The following is a 15489-nucleotide window of genomic DNA, read 5'->3' as shown; positions in this document are numbered from 1 at the left end:
GGAAGGCAAGGAGGGGAGTTGCCCTTTATGTGAAAGAGCAGCTGGAATTCATGGAGCTCTGCCTTGGGACAGGGTCAGGAGCCAGTCAAGAGCTTTATGGATCAAGATTAGCAGGCAGACCAACATGGGTACTACTGTAGTGGGTATATGCTATAGATTTCCTGATCAGGAAGAAGTAGTAGATGATGCCTTCTTCAGACAACTGCTACTGTATAGACATAGCCCCTGAGTTACACTGGCAGCATACCCCATTCCTATGACGAAGCAGTGGGAAGCCTGAACACATGCTTCAATCAGACAGATGATCTGAAGGGCTCAGGACTTCCTGCAAGAGGATGATACTGAGAACACCACAAATACAAACTATGGCTACATTGCTCTTTCCTCACTTTTGGTTGCTAATTCTGTGCCAGGTCTCTGTTTCAGCAACAGCAAAAGGGAGAAGAGGATATGTTGACTGGGACCTTCACGGAGGGGTGCCAAGTATTTCAGAAAACACAATATAAAGGGTACAGATGATACACTGATGTAAGATGGGAGCTGCCTTTTTACTGCCTTCAGTTCATTTTTTAACCTGTGAGGATAGCAATAATTAATTATGCTACTTGTTTGTAAGACTTCATTGAGATAATCTGTTTAATAATTGCATTTGGAAGTGTTATTAGGATAACTGGAACCCAACTGTACTGGAAATCAGATTTTTGTCAGTTTTGGAGATCACTGATGATTAAAAGGCACACCATGAAAATGTACCCCACTATTCTTTGAAGAGGCTAGATATATTTTCTTCTGTTCTCTCACCGCAAACTAACATGGTGCTTTTCAGCTTGTATTTTCATTTTCTATAAAACAAGAAGGAAGACACTTCAGAATTGGAAAAGATGAAATTATAATTATGAACTTCAAAACACACTAAATACTGAAAAATCAGATCATTTGGGTCCAACTTTGGAAGAGACTATAATTACTGTTTTTTCACTGTTTTAATGAACCAGACTATTAGATGAAGTATGAAATAACAAACGTTAATAAATTCTATCACTGTACACACTATGCAACGAAGACACCTCTTATTTCATTCAAGGAATGGTGCTGATGACATGTTATTGCTAAGAGAAATTTCTTTGCACAATCTTCACTGAATAGAGCAACTCAGTACTTCTTTTTGGGTAAGGCTGGACTGTTTTCAAGAAACTACATTTTTCAACTTGTCACATTCCTATTGATTCATTTAAGGCTTCAGCAGACCCTGGATTGTGAACTCTCTGGAGTATTTATTCAGTACCTCTAAAGCAAGTTTTAATCTTGAGGATCGAGTCCTAAGATAACCAAAGTTTGTTTTTAAACAAACAACTATTACTGTCACATTAACTCTGTCTAGAAATTAAGACCATTATCAGTACAGTAACAATCCTGAAGTGTGATACTAAAGAAGTCAACTTTAAAGCTGTGAAGCATACCTCTCTGTAATAAACAGGCAAGAAGTTAAGCCATTTGCGGTTTCAATAATATTAGTCTGAAATGACTAAATGTATTAGAATGAAACTAACAGAAGTTACTATCAGCACCGCTAAAAAGATTCAACAATTAAAAGATCTGATAGATCTTAGGTAAAAAATAAACCACCAATTTTAAAACATATTATATCAGGACACACTTGGACCTAGGTCTGATGCAACTTTTTGGTTATATTTTATTATCTTGTCACAGAATCACACAGAATCACAGAATCATTTAGGTTGGAAAAGACCCTTGGGATCATCCTGACATCCTTCCTGCTGAAAGAGACATTATGCAGAATTTTCTAATATAAACTTTGCCACAGGTATAAAAGAAAAGAAAGTTGTTTAGGGAACGTGCAAGCACACGCATTCACTCTTTCAATGTACCCTGCTATTTTCACTCTTCCTCCACAAATATACATCTAATCTGCAGATAGAGGAGACTGTCTCCTCTTCTAGATTTGGCTATTACAGTTCCTAACATGAAAGACACTTTCACACGTCCCATCTCCAAGAAACTCCTTCTGCTTTTTTGGAAGCAGAAAGTGTTAATAACAGCATTTATTTTCAGTTTTCAGAATTCATTTTCTTTGCTTTTGAACCACCAAAATATACAGAGGCATAAACAAGTAATTGCACTAATTGTTTAAAAATCAAATTATTCCACATTACTTTTCTTAAATCATGAAATATGGATATTTATCTCCCAGTAAAAAGAAATGTTTCTCTCTCTTGGGAAAAAACTATTGATCTATAACCATAAGAAACTGCATTTCACAGCTATCCCTGAAGCTTTCCTACAGACAACCACCTGGCATTTTGAGACAGTCTATATGAGGTTGCAACACTGAACAACTTCTTCACAGCCATTTGTTAGCAAGTGGGCCAAATAAACAGCCTTTATCATTGTTACTGTTTCTTAGAGATGATGGTTGCAGAATTATGGGTAACTCCACAAGGCCTTAATACATCAGAAGGAAAAGAAATTCACTCTTCAGTGGTCATATACGTTGAGTATGAGAACCTGTTCTTTTTAATGAAAGTTGTTTAAACAACCAAGAAATTTTATTTCCTCCCATCAAAGGAAAAGAATGTACTACTAGCAATCCAAAAAATCAAGAAAGGTCTCCCTAAATTAGTGAACATGACATTTTGAACCAGGATTTTCAGATAGTAAGTCACAGATGAGAATCAGTTCTTTGCATTTTTGTGCAATTCTAAGTAACAAAAAATTCCTCAACTCACAGTTCTGCATGTAGCATTTCAAATTATGCAGCAGTATATTTACCTTGGGACAAAAAGTATTTTACAAAAGAGAAGTTCACAATTACATGATTGAAACATTATTTTATAAACAATATACACTACAGCGCAGCTTTAAAAACAATCCGTGGAAGTGTGTCATTCTATAATTAGGGTTTTGCCACAAACTTCGTAACAATCAGTATCTCATCCATTAACTTTTGCTTAGCAGTTGTTTTTACTTCCTCACAAAGAAATATGTGGTATAAGTAATGGATGCCATGTAAAATATTACTGACTTTTACCTTTCTAAAAGGCCTCATTGCCTTTTGTGTTTGATGTCCTCTGAATAAGTCTAAAAAAGTTTGAGACTTGAAACATCTAAAGAATGAAAAGAAAATTTTCTAAGGAACTAGCATATTCTTGGACAACCTGGATTAAAAGAGCAAGTAGGGAAAAAAAAAAAGTGCTCGAAAACCTAATTATCTATATCAAGTACCATCTAGGACACTGGAAAAAACACTAGCTATCCTACTTTCCTTTTCTTTATATTTTTTTCAAAACTAAGATGAGGTATTCTGAACACTAGAACGGATTTCTGAACAAAGAGATCATTGCAAACAGGTCAAGTAAAAAGGCTCAGATTAAACATTCAATAGTTCTGAAGGAGGAAAATGGCAAGTACTATCTTAGATGTCACCAAAGGTACAAGGTCTACTCATAAAGTCTGTTCTAAGGGACAGAAAGATAATGTAATACATTTTAAAAGTACACATGCTTTTCCAAGACATTTGATTTTGTTAACAATTCATAACAAGTGGTATAGTTTGACACTTACATAGACATTGTACTGAACACTGCATTCTACAGACAGCATAACAAGAGCCAGTATTTTTATCTCATGGTTTTAAGAACATGCTTCTGTTACACATAGCTCTCTAAGCATTGCTTAATCTTAACCCACGTGAACATACCTTGAGATATTACTGAGCAGTCTGTACAAATTGCCAGTTAAATGCAAGTCTTAAATCAAAAAGCAGACTTGTCATTAAACCCCACTATTCTAGAGCTGCTTATTTACTTGCCTAAAACAGCTGAAATAATGGAATTTGGCATTCATTTCTCCTAAATTCATAAGCAACCTCTTCTACACTTGCTGTCCCAGAAAATGACAAGTTGAACTGAAATTACACCTCCTGTGGTCTAGACTGATAGGCAGAGCTAAGAATTAAGCTTACATATATTACTGCTTGCTCAACTTACTGCCTCTGGCCACCAAAGGCTGAAGGACCAGTGGTTCAGGGTGTTTACATCTGCATGGAAGATCAACTTTAGGAAACATCCCAGATGCTTACTGTTAGGTCTGTGCTTACTAACATGGAGGTAGAAAGACATGGATAAAGGTAAGAGTCTTTGTACTGAAAATGCATTTGGCAACTTAGTGAGAGAGATATGGAGAGTTCTTAAGTTTCTCAAATAGAGAATTTGTGCAAGCAAATTGTTACAGCTGGATCTTTCCTTTTATAGGCAAAAAGGGAGAATTTGGAGGGACAGAACAACTCCCACCCAACAACAAACAAATAGTAAGGCAAGTCAAAGACTGGTTCAGAGAAAAAACTTTTTTAAAGAAGCATTTCCAAGCCCAGAAAAGGTCAAACTGTAGGTTTACCTTATGCCAGGTAGTACAAAATAGAAGCTTCATTATCTCAGCCATGGTCTTTCAAGGCTCAACACTAGTATTCTCTTCAAGATTGTCCAGTGTGGGGGTGAATGGGAAGGTGAATATGGGAGAAGAGCTATGCTTTCTGTATTCTATCTCTAGCTGGAAAGTGTCAACTTGAATGATGATGCGATTTATCATTTATGAAAATGCTTCACTGTACTAAGCAGTTTTATCTACAGTTTTATGTTTCTAATAAAGTTGCATGGAAAGCATCTGTAATAATTTTGATTAGGCCTGTTATTTTCTCCATTCAAGAGGACATTAAACAACTACTCAGTTGTCCAAGACAAGTTTAGAAGTAATTAAGAAATATCCTTTATAAGACAGAGTGACATGTCCACAAAACAAAATTAAAAATCCCCCAGAAAGGAGTATAAAACTGTTAACTATCATGACTAACAATCAACTCACCAAAATTCAAAATATTGCCACTAGGACTTGTTGATGAACTAAGGGAAGACCACACAACCATGTAGTGTAATAGAGTAAGGGAGAAACAGAACTATACACTCCGTATTGCAGAGCTGCTGTCAGTTCTAATCGTGCTCATAAGCCTCAATGGCAACAGAACAAGCATCTTGAGATCCAATATTTAACGAGGAGCTACTGCAGTATTTATTTTGTTTCTGAAGTTTTTGAAGACTGAAGCCGCAAAGAATCAAGAAGAACTAAGTTGTGTTCTATGTAAAGCATGCATTGAGGAAGAGATTTCAATAATCCAATACTGTAGAAATACAAAAACACTGCTCAGTAAAACAACTCACTATGCCAACCATCAACAGCAGCTATATCGAGCAAAGTACCATACTTCCAGCTCATACCATTAAGGCTAAAAAAACAAATACACAAAAGCCAAAGGCCAATCCAACTAGAAGGCAAGGAAGGAGCATTTCATGAATGTGTATTTGAAATATGAGTAGGTATTTCTATTGCAATAATAACGATGCTACAAAGCAAAGTTATATTACTAAAATGTTAGAGGATTTTTGTTCATTTCCTAGTACTGTGTAGAAAAAAAAAATAGTGTTACTTGTAAACCAGGTACTTTTTCCAAAAAAGGGAGATCAGCACTTGAAGGGAGACACATTTTAAAGTGTAAAAAAAAAATTAAAACATGGAAAAGCACTAGTGGTGTGGAAAGAAATGGAACATACGCTAGTAAGGCTGCTTATATTATCTCTATTTTTCCTTGTGACCTTTTAAACAAACTACAGAACCAAGAATGGAGTTTTCCATCTGCTGATACATAACAGAAAATGGAATGCTAGCAGAAGCAGTGCAGGTTTTCTCACAATCTCTCCATTAGAAAAAAAAGAGAGCAGGTTAAGCAACACACATTTAAATATATATATTTAAACATAAAAGTATTTCAAGTCTTACATTGTCTTAAAATGAAGCAAAACTTACAAAGCAAAAAAATCACATACCTGATATACCCTGAGACTCTGTCTGTAGATCACAGTACCACAGTCTGTTCACTGGATCACAGCCTTCTCGGATAGACAGCAAGACATATCGACCGTCATCCGATATCTATAAAAAGTTACAGAAAAATCAAAGACAATTCATCCTCCTGAAAAAAAATCCAATTTGAAAAGGTACTTCCTAAACCTCTAGCAAAAAATAAATTGATGCTACAGTTAGTTGAGTGAACAGACATGTATGGAATATGAGAACACACCAAGAACGCACACATCACTTATATCAACAAATAACTTATAGTCTGATGACATTTCACGAGATCAAAATCAAACAGCATTATCTGTTTATTTCCACTGTGAAATAAAAAAAAAAGAAAGTTTATGATTATCAAAAGTATTCCAGTTAAAAAGGTGTCTAAAAGAGTCAGGGTGGGTAACTGCTCCACCATGGACATCGTGGGCTACAGGAAGACAACCTCCCCCATCATGGTCTTCTCCACAGGCTGCAGGGAAATCTTTGCACCAGCCCCTGGAGCACCTCCTCCCCCCCCTTCTTCACTGACCTTGGTGTCTGCAAGGTGTTTTTCCTCACATACTCTCACTCTTCTATCACAGCTGTTGTGCAGCATTTTTTGCCCTTTCTTATATATGTTATCACAGAGGTGCTGCTGGGCTGAGCTTTGGACAGTGGCAGGTCCGTCTTGGAGCCAGCTGGGGTTGGCTCTGTCCGACACAGAGGCAGCCCTGGTCTATTCTCACAGAAGCCACCCCTGTTGCCCCCCTGGTACCAAAACCTTGCCACAAAAACCCAATACAACTAATGTACAGTACTAACTTGAGATATCAGTAACTAAGAATGGACTCGGTATAAACAGTCTAAAACTACAACCTGCTGGCAAGAAGAAAAAAAAAAACACAAAACAACAGAAAACGCCCCACCAAAAACACAAGTCACATTAAAAATATCTCACAGTCAATGTCTTCAACATGGAGAAGCTTAATTGAATCCACTATGTTGAATATAAAGCACTGTTTAGTCCTGTGATCAACTGGATTGCCAGGCTCCTACTGAATTACAGTACTCAAAAAAAAGAACACTCCTACATCAATTAAAACATAACTTCATGTAGCTCAATAGAAATTTCTCAAAAAACTGTGCAGCAGCCACTTCTGGTGATATAGGTGTTTCAGTTTCTCTCTAATCACTGACTATAATGTCAGCATTCAAATCCAATATTAAATTGTGCAAGAGTATATGCTAATTTAGCCACCTTTGTAAAGACACTACAGAGCAACCAGTGGCTTTTGCCCAAAAAACCCTCAAGTTTTTTGTGAAGATGACATCAAAACTTCTGAACTTTCAAAATCCTTTATCAAGGTATCAATTCCATGCAAAAGGAAGTTTACCTCCCCTCCCCAAAATCCTATGAAAATAAATGGAGTCCAGCAGTGATATGAGAAGGATCAGTGACATGTATCTCACTGAAAAACAGTTAATTTGGAATATAATTATTATTTCAAGTATTTTAGGAGATGCAGAGATGTACCAGCACTATACCTGCTCATCAAAGGAAAAACTGTGCTGCTGAAACTGCTAATGCTTAAGTGAAAGAAGCATTTATCTCAGTCAAGTCTTTATTTCGGTCCCTATTAAGTTCTCCTAGGTAACCTGTCAGCTAAACTGAACTTATAGAAGAGTTTTTCACTAACTTCTTAAAATGGACCTTCAGTACATCTTACAGGTCTACATAAACTGACTGCTGCCTCCTCTAGACAAGGGCTCCTCACCATGCTTCCTCTCTCTAGTAACTCCAACATGGTCAAGTGTTAGAGATGTGAATATCCTAGATACGCTGAAATCTAGGTTCATCAAATGACTCCAGATTCACACTCTTGGTGAATTAAGCCCTGTAAGATCATTTTGCTGACACATGCACTCCTCTACACATGCCATTACAGTACTACGTAGAGAGCAGTAGAGTGTAATCAAAACAGTACCTGTTGTTCAAATGGAAAAAACAAAATTTATTTGCTCACAATGGCAGGACAGTGAAAACCATAAAGTTGGCACTTGGCATATGGCAAACATGCTTACTCTGCATAGCTGCTCTGTTAATCTAGTTTTGCAAAAGCTGAATACACACTTACTTAACACTGTTATTCACAGTATGACATCCCACAGAAAAAAATTACCTAAGTGGTAGAGGCTAGCTTTGGATTTCTGATTGCCTTAAGGTATATGCCAAAGTCCATCTCAGAGGTGGAAGAAGGCTGGCAGCTTAGTCCATCTGAATGACAGCCACTTAATTCACAGCAGATTTTCCCTCAAATTCTCAAGTGGCAGAATTAATAAGGTGTCACAAAGCAGTACGAAATTTCTTAGAAATTATCCAAGCCTGTAATTTTAAGGGTACTTTTGCTTATTGTGGCAAACTAAATGACACAGTTTTCATTTTTGTAATTTTCATTAGGCTTACACACACAAAAAATCTAATGCTACTACTAAATCAACATTATAAGCTACAACCACATTATAAATCTTCTGATGAAGCTTCTTGGCTTGCTTTTGCACATCTACACACACGATAAAATTTCCAAAATGGCATCTGCTGGTACATAAAGTCATCAATGAATCCTTCTTTCTACTCAAGCTTTACAAACATATTCTGTTTCCTGGCAAAGCTTTTGAAAGTGCAAGTCCATCAAGGAAAGGCAGGAAGTAACAGGAAGTCATCAACTTAAAATTTCCCTCTCCTGACTGAGCTGTTTTGAGCATATTCCAAAATGCCCAGATTTAGATATTTTATTAACAGCTGATACAGAAAGCTGTTTCCTGTCCACATTTTTACATGACAATATCTAATGGAAATTTAAACCCCTAGTCACAAAATATGAATCTGAGTTCTGGAAACTTTCCACTTGGCCCTAATCACATCTTAAAAAAACTTCTTATTCATATATTGTAATTACTTCTTAGATTTACTTTGCTTAAAATTCGTAACATTAGTTGTGCAAAATATCTGTAGAATTAGTTATGCAAAATAAATTTCAGAAGAATTAGGTCCTAACTATACTGCTATTCAAATAGATTCAGTTTTGCAGACACAAGAAGGGAACTTAGTAGAATACAGAGCCGAATCTCAGTACATAAAAGCCAACAAAAAAAACCCCAACCACCACAAACTCCTCAAAACCTAAAAAAACTCCAAATGAGTATTTACAAGTTGTATTTTTTACAGGCATTTTGTCAACAACTAATTATACCACTATAAAAACCCCATACAGCCAAAAGCTCACAAGGCAAATAGAAAAGAACACCTAAGATTCCCACTGGACCAAAAAAAAAATAAACGAAACAGCTAAGACAGCTTTAACAGGGCAGCCTGCAAAATTGAGACATTTTGCCTCCTCCTGCCAAGACTGAAGTATATCCAGAAATGGAAAACAAGATTTGGTGATCTTTTCTGAAAGAAGCACCTTCAGTGTTTTCAGACAAACAATAACTACAGTTGTCAGTTTTAATTAAACTAGTGACTGCAATATGCTGCTTAAACAACTGTTCATACTTGTAAAAGCATCGTTTCCTCCTCTTCCTCACCAACTCATAAAATGTGTTAAAATAACTGCAAGTGGTATATACAAATATAAATTTCCATTAAAACTCAAGAGTAGACACACAAAATTTTTTCAGGCATAATGATAACCCACATAAATTTGTTCTTTGATGCTGTGAGTTAATGGTTGACAGAAGACTGTTCGCTTCCCCAAAACTTATTTGCAAATGTCTGATTATGATGTTACACGGATGATTCAGAACCTCTGATGACAGCAAATCTGAATACACCTAATGAGTTTTTCCTTCCACATTCCCAGCTGGACTAGTGAAGGGTTGATAGCAGTTTATGTTTAATTTGAATTAGGAATTCCCAAACCATATTGCTGGTGGGACGCCAATTAGGTCTGCCTCTATCACTAAAGCTGTTCTTACATCAGGGAGTTCTATAACCCAAAGGAGTTTGACAGAAACATGACAAGACACTGCTGACCGCAGCATGCTAAAATGTTTAGTACTATACCGCAGATTTAGACATCCACATTGAAAAGTTACATTTTGATGAGTAAATACTGGCGGCACTACCAGCTTATGTGGTCTCCACCTCTAGCTCTTCCTACTGCTACGGTTGCTTCTATGCATGCAAGTTCATTCCCCTAAGTCATGTCAGTACAGCCATTTACCATCTGTGTGGTAAACCAGACTGGGGAGCTGATTCAGCTGAAAAAAAAAAATAGCATGGTAAACAAAAAACCAACAGAAAATAAAAATTAAAAAAAGAAAAAGAAATCATCCAGAAAAAAAAACCAAAAGAAAACAAAGAAGAATCCAGAAAAAATAAACCAAAGAAGAATCCAGGAAGGTAAAAAAAGAAAACCACACAATTAAAAAAAAAAAGAATAAAAAGTCCCTCTGCCAGACTAGTATCTCAGTCAGTTCACTGTGCAGTTGCACAAATGTCTGAGCTCACACACTGCACCAAGCAGCTGGAAACATGAATAATAGGGGCAGAGATTACTTAAGGCATCTCATATGGCACTACTGATGAATGTGTAATCACGGCCAGAATGACACTGACTCTTCTATACTGTAAACAGACAAGAGTCTGTGTTTCAGAACGGCAAAAGGAAATAGGATTTCCCAACTATCATTTGGGTTATCCTTACACTGCTACATCATCTTTATGAGCTGAACTGCAATCCTTGCTCTTGGCCCACAAACTTATGAACTGAAATTTCATACCAGCACTTCACTCAAATCTTAGAAGGCATTCATGGTTCAGCATAAGGGAGACAGCTGTAATGTCAGAACTGACAGCCTCGATCAGAAGTAAATTCTCCTGGTTTCTCACATCCAAGCTGAAAAGGAAACACATCTCAAGAATTTCTGAGAGAGATCTGGAATGTTAGTCTGTGTATATTTCTCTCATTAAAATAATTTCTAACGTTTCAAACAGCAACCACTGGTAAAAGGTAAGGAGGATATAAAGCAACTGAGCGTGTTAAAATGACATTTCAGTCCTGTCAAAATAGGACAGAAGATATCCTGTAGCCTTTCAACTGGAGCTTTTAAAAACCTTCAGCACAACAATGATTTTATTGGCGTAACACAGCACTAATCCCTAACTCAGCACCAGTAAAGGAAGGATTATTTCAAAGAGCTGATGTTGGTATATAGTTTGTAGTTTCACTGCTGCCATTCAGTCACTTGGCAATTTTAAGTTAATTAGATCTATTATTTCTGAAATATTTGCTGTGACCATCTTTACACCATACAAACATACAGAAGTATCACGATACTGTGCTCTCCCAAGTGCTATTCTATTTAGTCTTTCAGAAGTCAAACTCTTTAAAGTAAAATCTTTATAGAGAAGTTTTGGTTTATAGTGGAGTGGGGTTTTTTTTGTTTTTACTAGCAATTTTGTTCCAATGTTACCCATTCTCTCCATTTTGATGAAAAGTAACCACTGCTTAGAAAAACATTAAGAGGTGAAGTGGTTTACCTGTAACTTCAATAGACTGACTGCTAGCAAAAGAGAAAAAAATATTTGAAGCCTAATTAGTAAAAGGAGTTTTTCAACTACTTAAATTTTTTCTTTCATTACAAAATATAGTTAATTCATCATATAAGCCATATAAGGAACCCCAAAGGGTTATGTGTTCTGCATTTATAATAGCAGTAACCATCTATAAGGATCCACAGCAAAAGTGAAGTTAAATATTTTGTCTACTAGCAGCACATTTCAGATCAAAAATTCATACATAATTAAACAAAAGAAGAAAAAGAATGAACAGGAGAAGGTTGTTGGGTTTTCAGACTTCCTGGCTTTATGTATTAGTCCTCAACTAAAACGTCAATAGGAGAGACATTAAAGTGCTTTGCTTCCAAGTAAAGTGCATGACAGCAACCCCAGTGAATATTAATGCTAGTTCTTTGAATACTACCTGGGTAGTCACCACTGCAAGATTCAGGATAAGGAAGAGGTCTCTATTTTTAGTCCACAAACAGGAGCTCTGAGTGCATAGTATTATATTAAGGCAACTGTATATACACATCATTCCTTTTTAAGCTAACTCGTTGAAAGTTTTACCACCTTTGCTCTTTTTATCATCAAGGTGGAAAAAAATGAATCACTGTATAATTTGTTTCTGCACAGGATATTAAAAAAATTATAAGTAAAATTTATTTATTAGGTAATATGCATCTGTGTTGAGGAAAAAACAAACCTACTCCTTTTAATCTACAACCTGATCTGTATCTGCAGTTATTTTACAAACTACTGCTCTTCATGCACTAGTGCCCTTTGCATATGGAACACGGCAACCGTCATTGCTATCTAATGCATTTCCAATGAAACAGAGCAAATGAATCACATGCCAAAAAAATCAAAGCTCACAAAAATCAGACAGAATCAAAGCTTTCAAACAGAGCCAAATGGTTAAATTAGTAACTGGACTCCATGTACCCAGTCATGGGAAGATCAAACCATCCAGAGAAGGCAAGGTGGGTGGCAATAAAGATGCACCCATGCAATGCATGGCATTAAAAGCTAGAAATTAAAAACTCATAGCATCAATAAGCTGCATTTTAACACTGCTACAGTTTTCACTATATACTATCTATGTAACAGTTTGAAACCACCCAGAGTGACTGACTAGACTTTTTTTTTTTTTTTTTAAAATATTCATTTAGAAATGTACCCAGTTGCCACAATAAAACAGACTGATGACAGCAGTTACTTCCTAAACTTTAGGTACATGCTGCACAAAGATTTTTGCATAACACCACCAAACCTGAATGACTTGACTAAGAATATACATGCAAGAGACATTTCAGATCAACGCAGAAATTACCTGCCTTGTGTTACTTATCAGTATTTTAAAGCTTCTCATCAGATAGGTAAAGTAAAATACTGAACACAAAAACCACAAGTACATGCCTTCTACAGAGAGTGGTAAGTAAAAATTCCTGTAGAACTTGCTGAAACATTTGGTCAGTGAAAGATGAGAGCAATTACACTGTCTGAACAGCCTCAAGTGTTCTAACATCACAGATGCGCACATGCCCCCGTGCCACAAAGTTCTGCTTGCACAACAACAAAGTCAAGAACTGTAATCTCCCAGCCTTTCGAATTCCAATTTTATTAACTATTAGAAAAAGCAAAGTTATTTCCTTTCTTAGAATAGGAAACAACTTTTTCATTAGATAAAATTATTGTGAAGGGTTGGTTTTTTAGGGGTATGTGGTTTTTTTTGGTAATGAAAGGAACATTAAGCTATGTTCCAACATTATCTTTGCAGTGGTGCCACAAAGTCACTGAATGAAGTTTGCATATAGCTCCCATCACATTTTATGTTCTAGCAGTCTTTCGAGAAGATAAGGCTGAGGCAAGAACTGCCTTTCACTAAGCGACCTCTTAGGACCGTCTGCACAATCCAAGGCTCCTGGCACTGGTACTTAAAGGCTACAAATGCTTTGGTTTTGTTTTCTATTTGCATCATACTGGTTTAATCAACTAGATTTCAGAAGCCCTAATGATGGGTGATCACATTAATGCATAATTTCAAGATCAGGTCCAACAGAAACCACTTACCATATTCTGAGGAGCAGGCCTGACATACTCTAGGAAGGACACGGCCTGGTTATAAGGAAACAACATGCTGATGTGTGCTATCCCTCCGTTCTCTGGGTTAGAAAAATTGCTTTGGGCATTAATTCAATTACCTTATTCCAGACAATCATTTATTCTTGGATTTCAGATAGAGGGTGCTAGTATAAAGAACCTCTGATGACAGCTGGTGTAAAGAGCATTTCTATTCTGACCATACACTTCTAAGATTGGGGTTGAAGGAGACCTACCAAAGCCAGAAAACTGGGATTTTGTCCCTAGGCTCATCGTGCTTATGACTGTTTCAACTGCAGCGGGACACCAGCCAGCCTTGTTCAGAAGAAAAACACAGCAATATGTACATGCTTATTTACATGCATTCTCTTTCTTAAATCTAGCAGAGTAAAAATCAGTAGCCTTCTGAAGTGACAATCATCATCATTTTTCTTGTGGCTTTCAGTTTGCCTTTTTTTTTTTTTTTTTTTGAGTGCAATGAAAGCACCAAAGCATCAGGACCCTGGCTATGTAAGAGATTACCTTCTACCACAGCCTCATGTGCAGCCAGAAATATTGAGAAATATTGCCTGCCTGTTTCTTAATGGTAAAATTCTCCAGAGCTATTGTCAGGGTGGTAGGAAGATATTCATAGTAAGCTTCTATTCCAAATTCAGCCTTGACAAAGATAGTGTAAGGCTTTAGAAAAATTCCCATAGACCTGTTTCATCCAGCAGTGTTTCACTTGAGCAAACTGACAATGTTTTGAGCCTTTCCCCTTCATGCTGCTCACTCTTTCTATGTGGATGCTGCAGTTGCACATTCCTGCAGTGAAAACACACCATAAGCAGCACACATCTGGCACAGCTTACTCCTCTGTGCTCTGAATTTCATTTGCAAGATCACCTTCCTGGCTGAGAACCACTGATGTTAACTGACAGCTCTAAAAAAAATAAAATAAAATTGTCAATTCAGGGACAATGTGTGTTAGACAACATGAAAAATTGTACTTGTTTCACTGGTGGCAGAAATGGGATGGAAAGGTTCCCCTCACCGCTTCCTTTCTCTCCTGTTTACTTTCCTGCCAGTACCATAGGGACTTATAACACTACCAACTGTGAAAGGCTCTTATATAACTTATTGTTTAACTTTGAGAATAACAGTCTGGCTGTGAAAGACAGATACGCTCCGTGAGTCTGCAGAGGAAGCAAGAACATGCTACTTAAACAGAGAAGCACGGGAAGCTCCTTTTTTCTGAGAGCAGCTATGACATTGCCAAGGTTTTAAAAATCTTCATACCAGACTGCCCTCTACTGGGATGTTATTCAAAAAGCCTCCATCCCTGCTCTTCCCAACTCCCCCACCACCCTAGAATCTGTTCCAGGAATACATATGCTTTTTCTAGACTAACAAAATGATTTGATAGACTTTTACAAAACTTACGTATCTGACTAACAATAAACAGGGGTTTTTTACCTCACAAGCAATCCATTCAAGTAAGGAGTTGGAAATGCATCTATATTTCTATGCCAACACCATTTTCAGCACCACAGATTTAAAATCAACCATACTTGGGGCTGGAGTGGAATGTGTAATGAGGAAAAAACCTGAAGCTATTTTCTTGCATGTTGTCCTGTAAATGTATTAAGCTGACAAAATTTTACACAACCCTCTTTTGTCCTAATCAGCAACCTAGTTTCTTCTCTCCATTGAAAATACACACCACACCGACTTCCTACAGTGCACCTGAGATTACTCTTTTTTTTTTTTTTTTTTTTTTTTAAATCATGGCAACATTATTACTTTCAAAGTCTCTGCAGGATCTCCTTGTCAGGCACTTTTCACCTGCAAGCAAGGTATTTCTCTCCCTCGACCCAATGGTTGTGAGACCTGCAAATTCTGCTCTAAACCTGAGTACAGAAGTTCAAGCTCCACCCCCACTATAG

At 36.9% G+C, this 15489-nt stretch overlaps 1 protein-coding gene across 2 annotated transcripts in view; it reads right to left on the bottom strand.

The window, feature by feature from the left end:
• The window catches only part of PREP (prolyl endopeptidase), a 108827-nt gene that overhangs the window by 74463 nt on the left and 18875 nt on the right, over positions 1-15489 (bottom strand). For both annotated transcript variants that reach the window (XM_074819426.1, XM_074819427.1), the window contains exon 7: positions 5895-6000. In XM_074819426.1, coding sequence (XP_074675527.1) covers positions 5895-6000 — 106 coding nt within the window. The remainder of the gene's footprint in view (positions 1-5894; positions 6001-15489) is intronic.

This window comes from Strix aluco, chromosome 3, assembly GCF_031877795.1.
Source record: "Strix aluco isolate bStrAlu1 chromosome 3, bStrAlu1.hap1, whole genome shotgun sequence".
In the NCBI taxonomy this organism is placed as follows: Eukaryota; Metazoa; Chordata; class Aves; order Strigiformes; family Strigidae; genus Strix; species Strix aluco.
The sequence above is the reverse complement of the archived record's forward strand: the minus strand, read 5'-3'. Positions and strand labels throughout refer to the sequence as shown.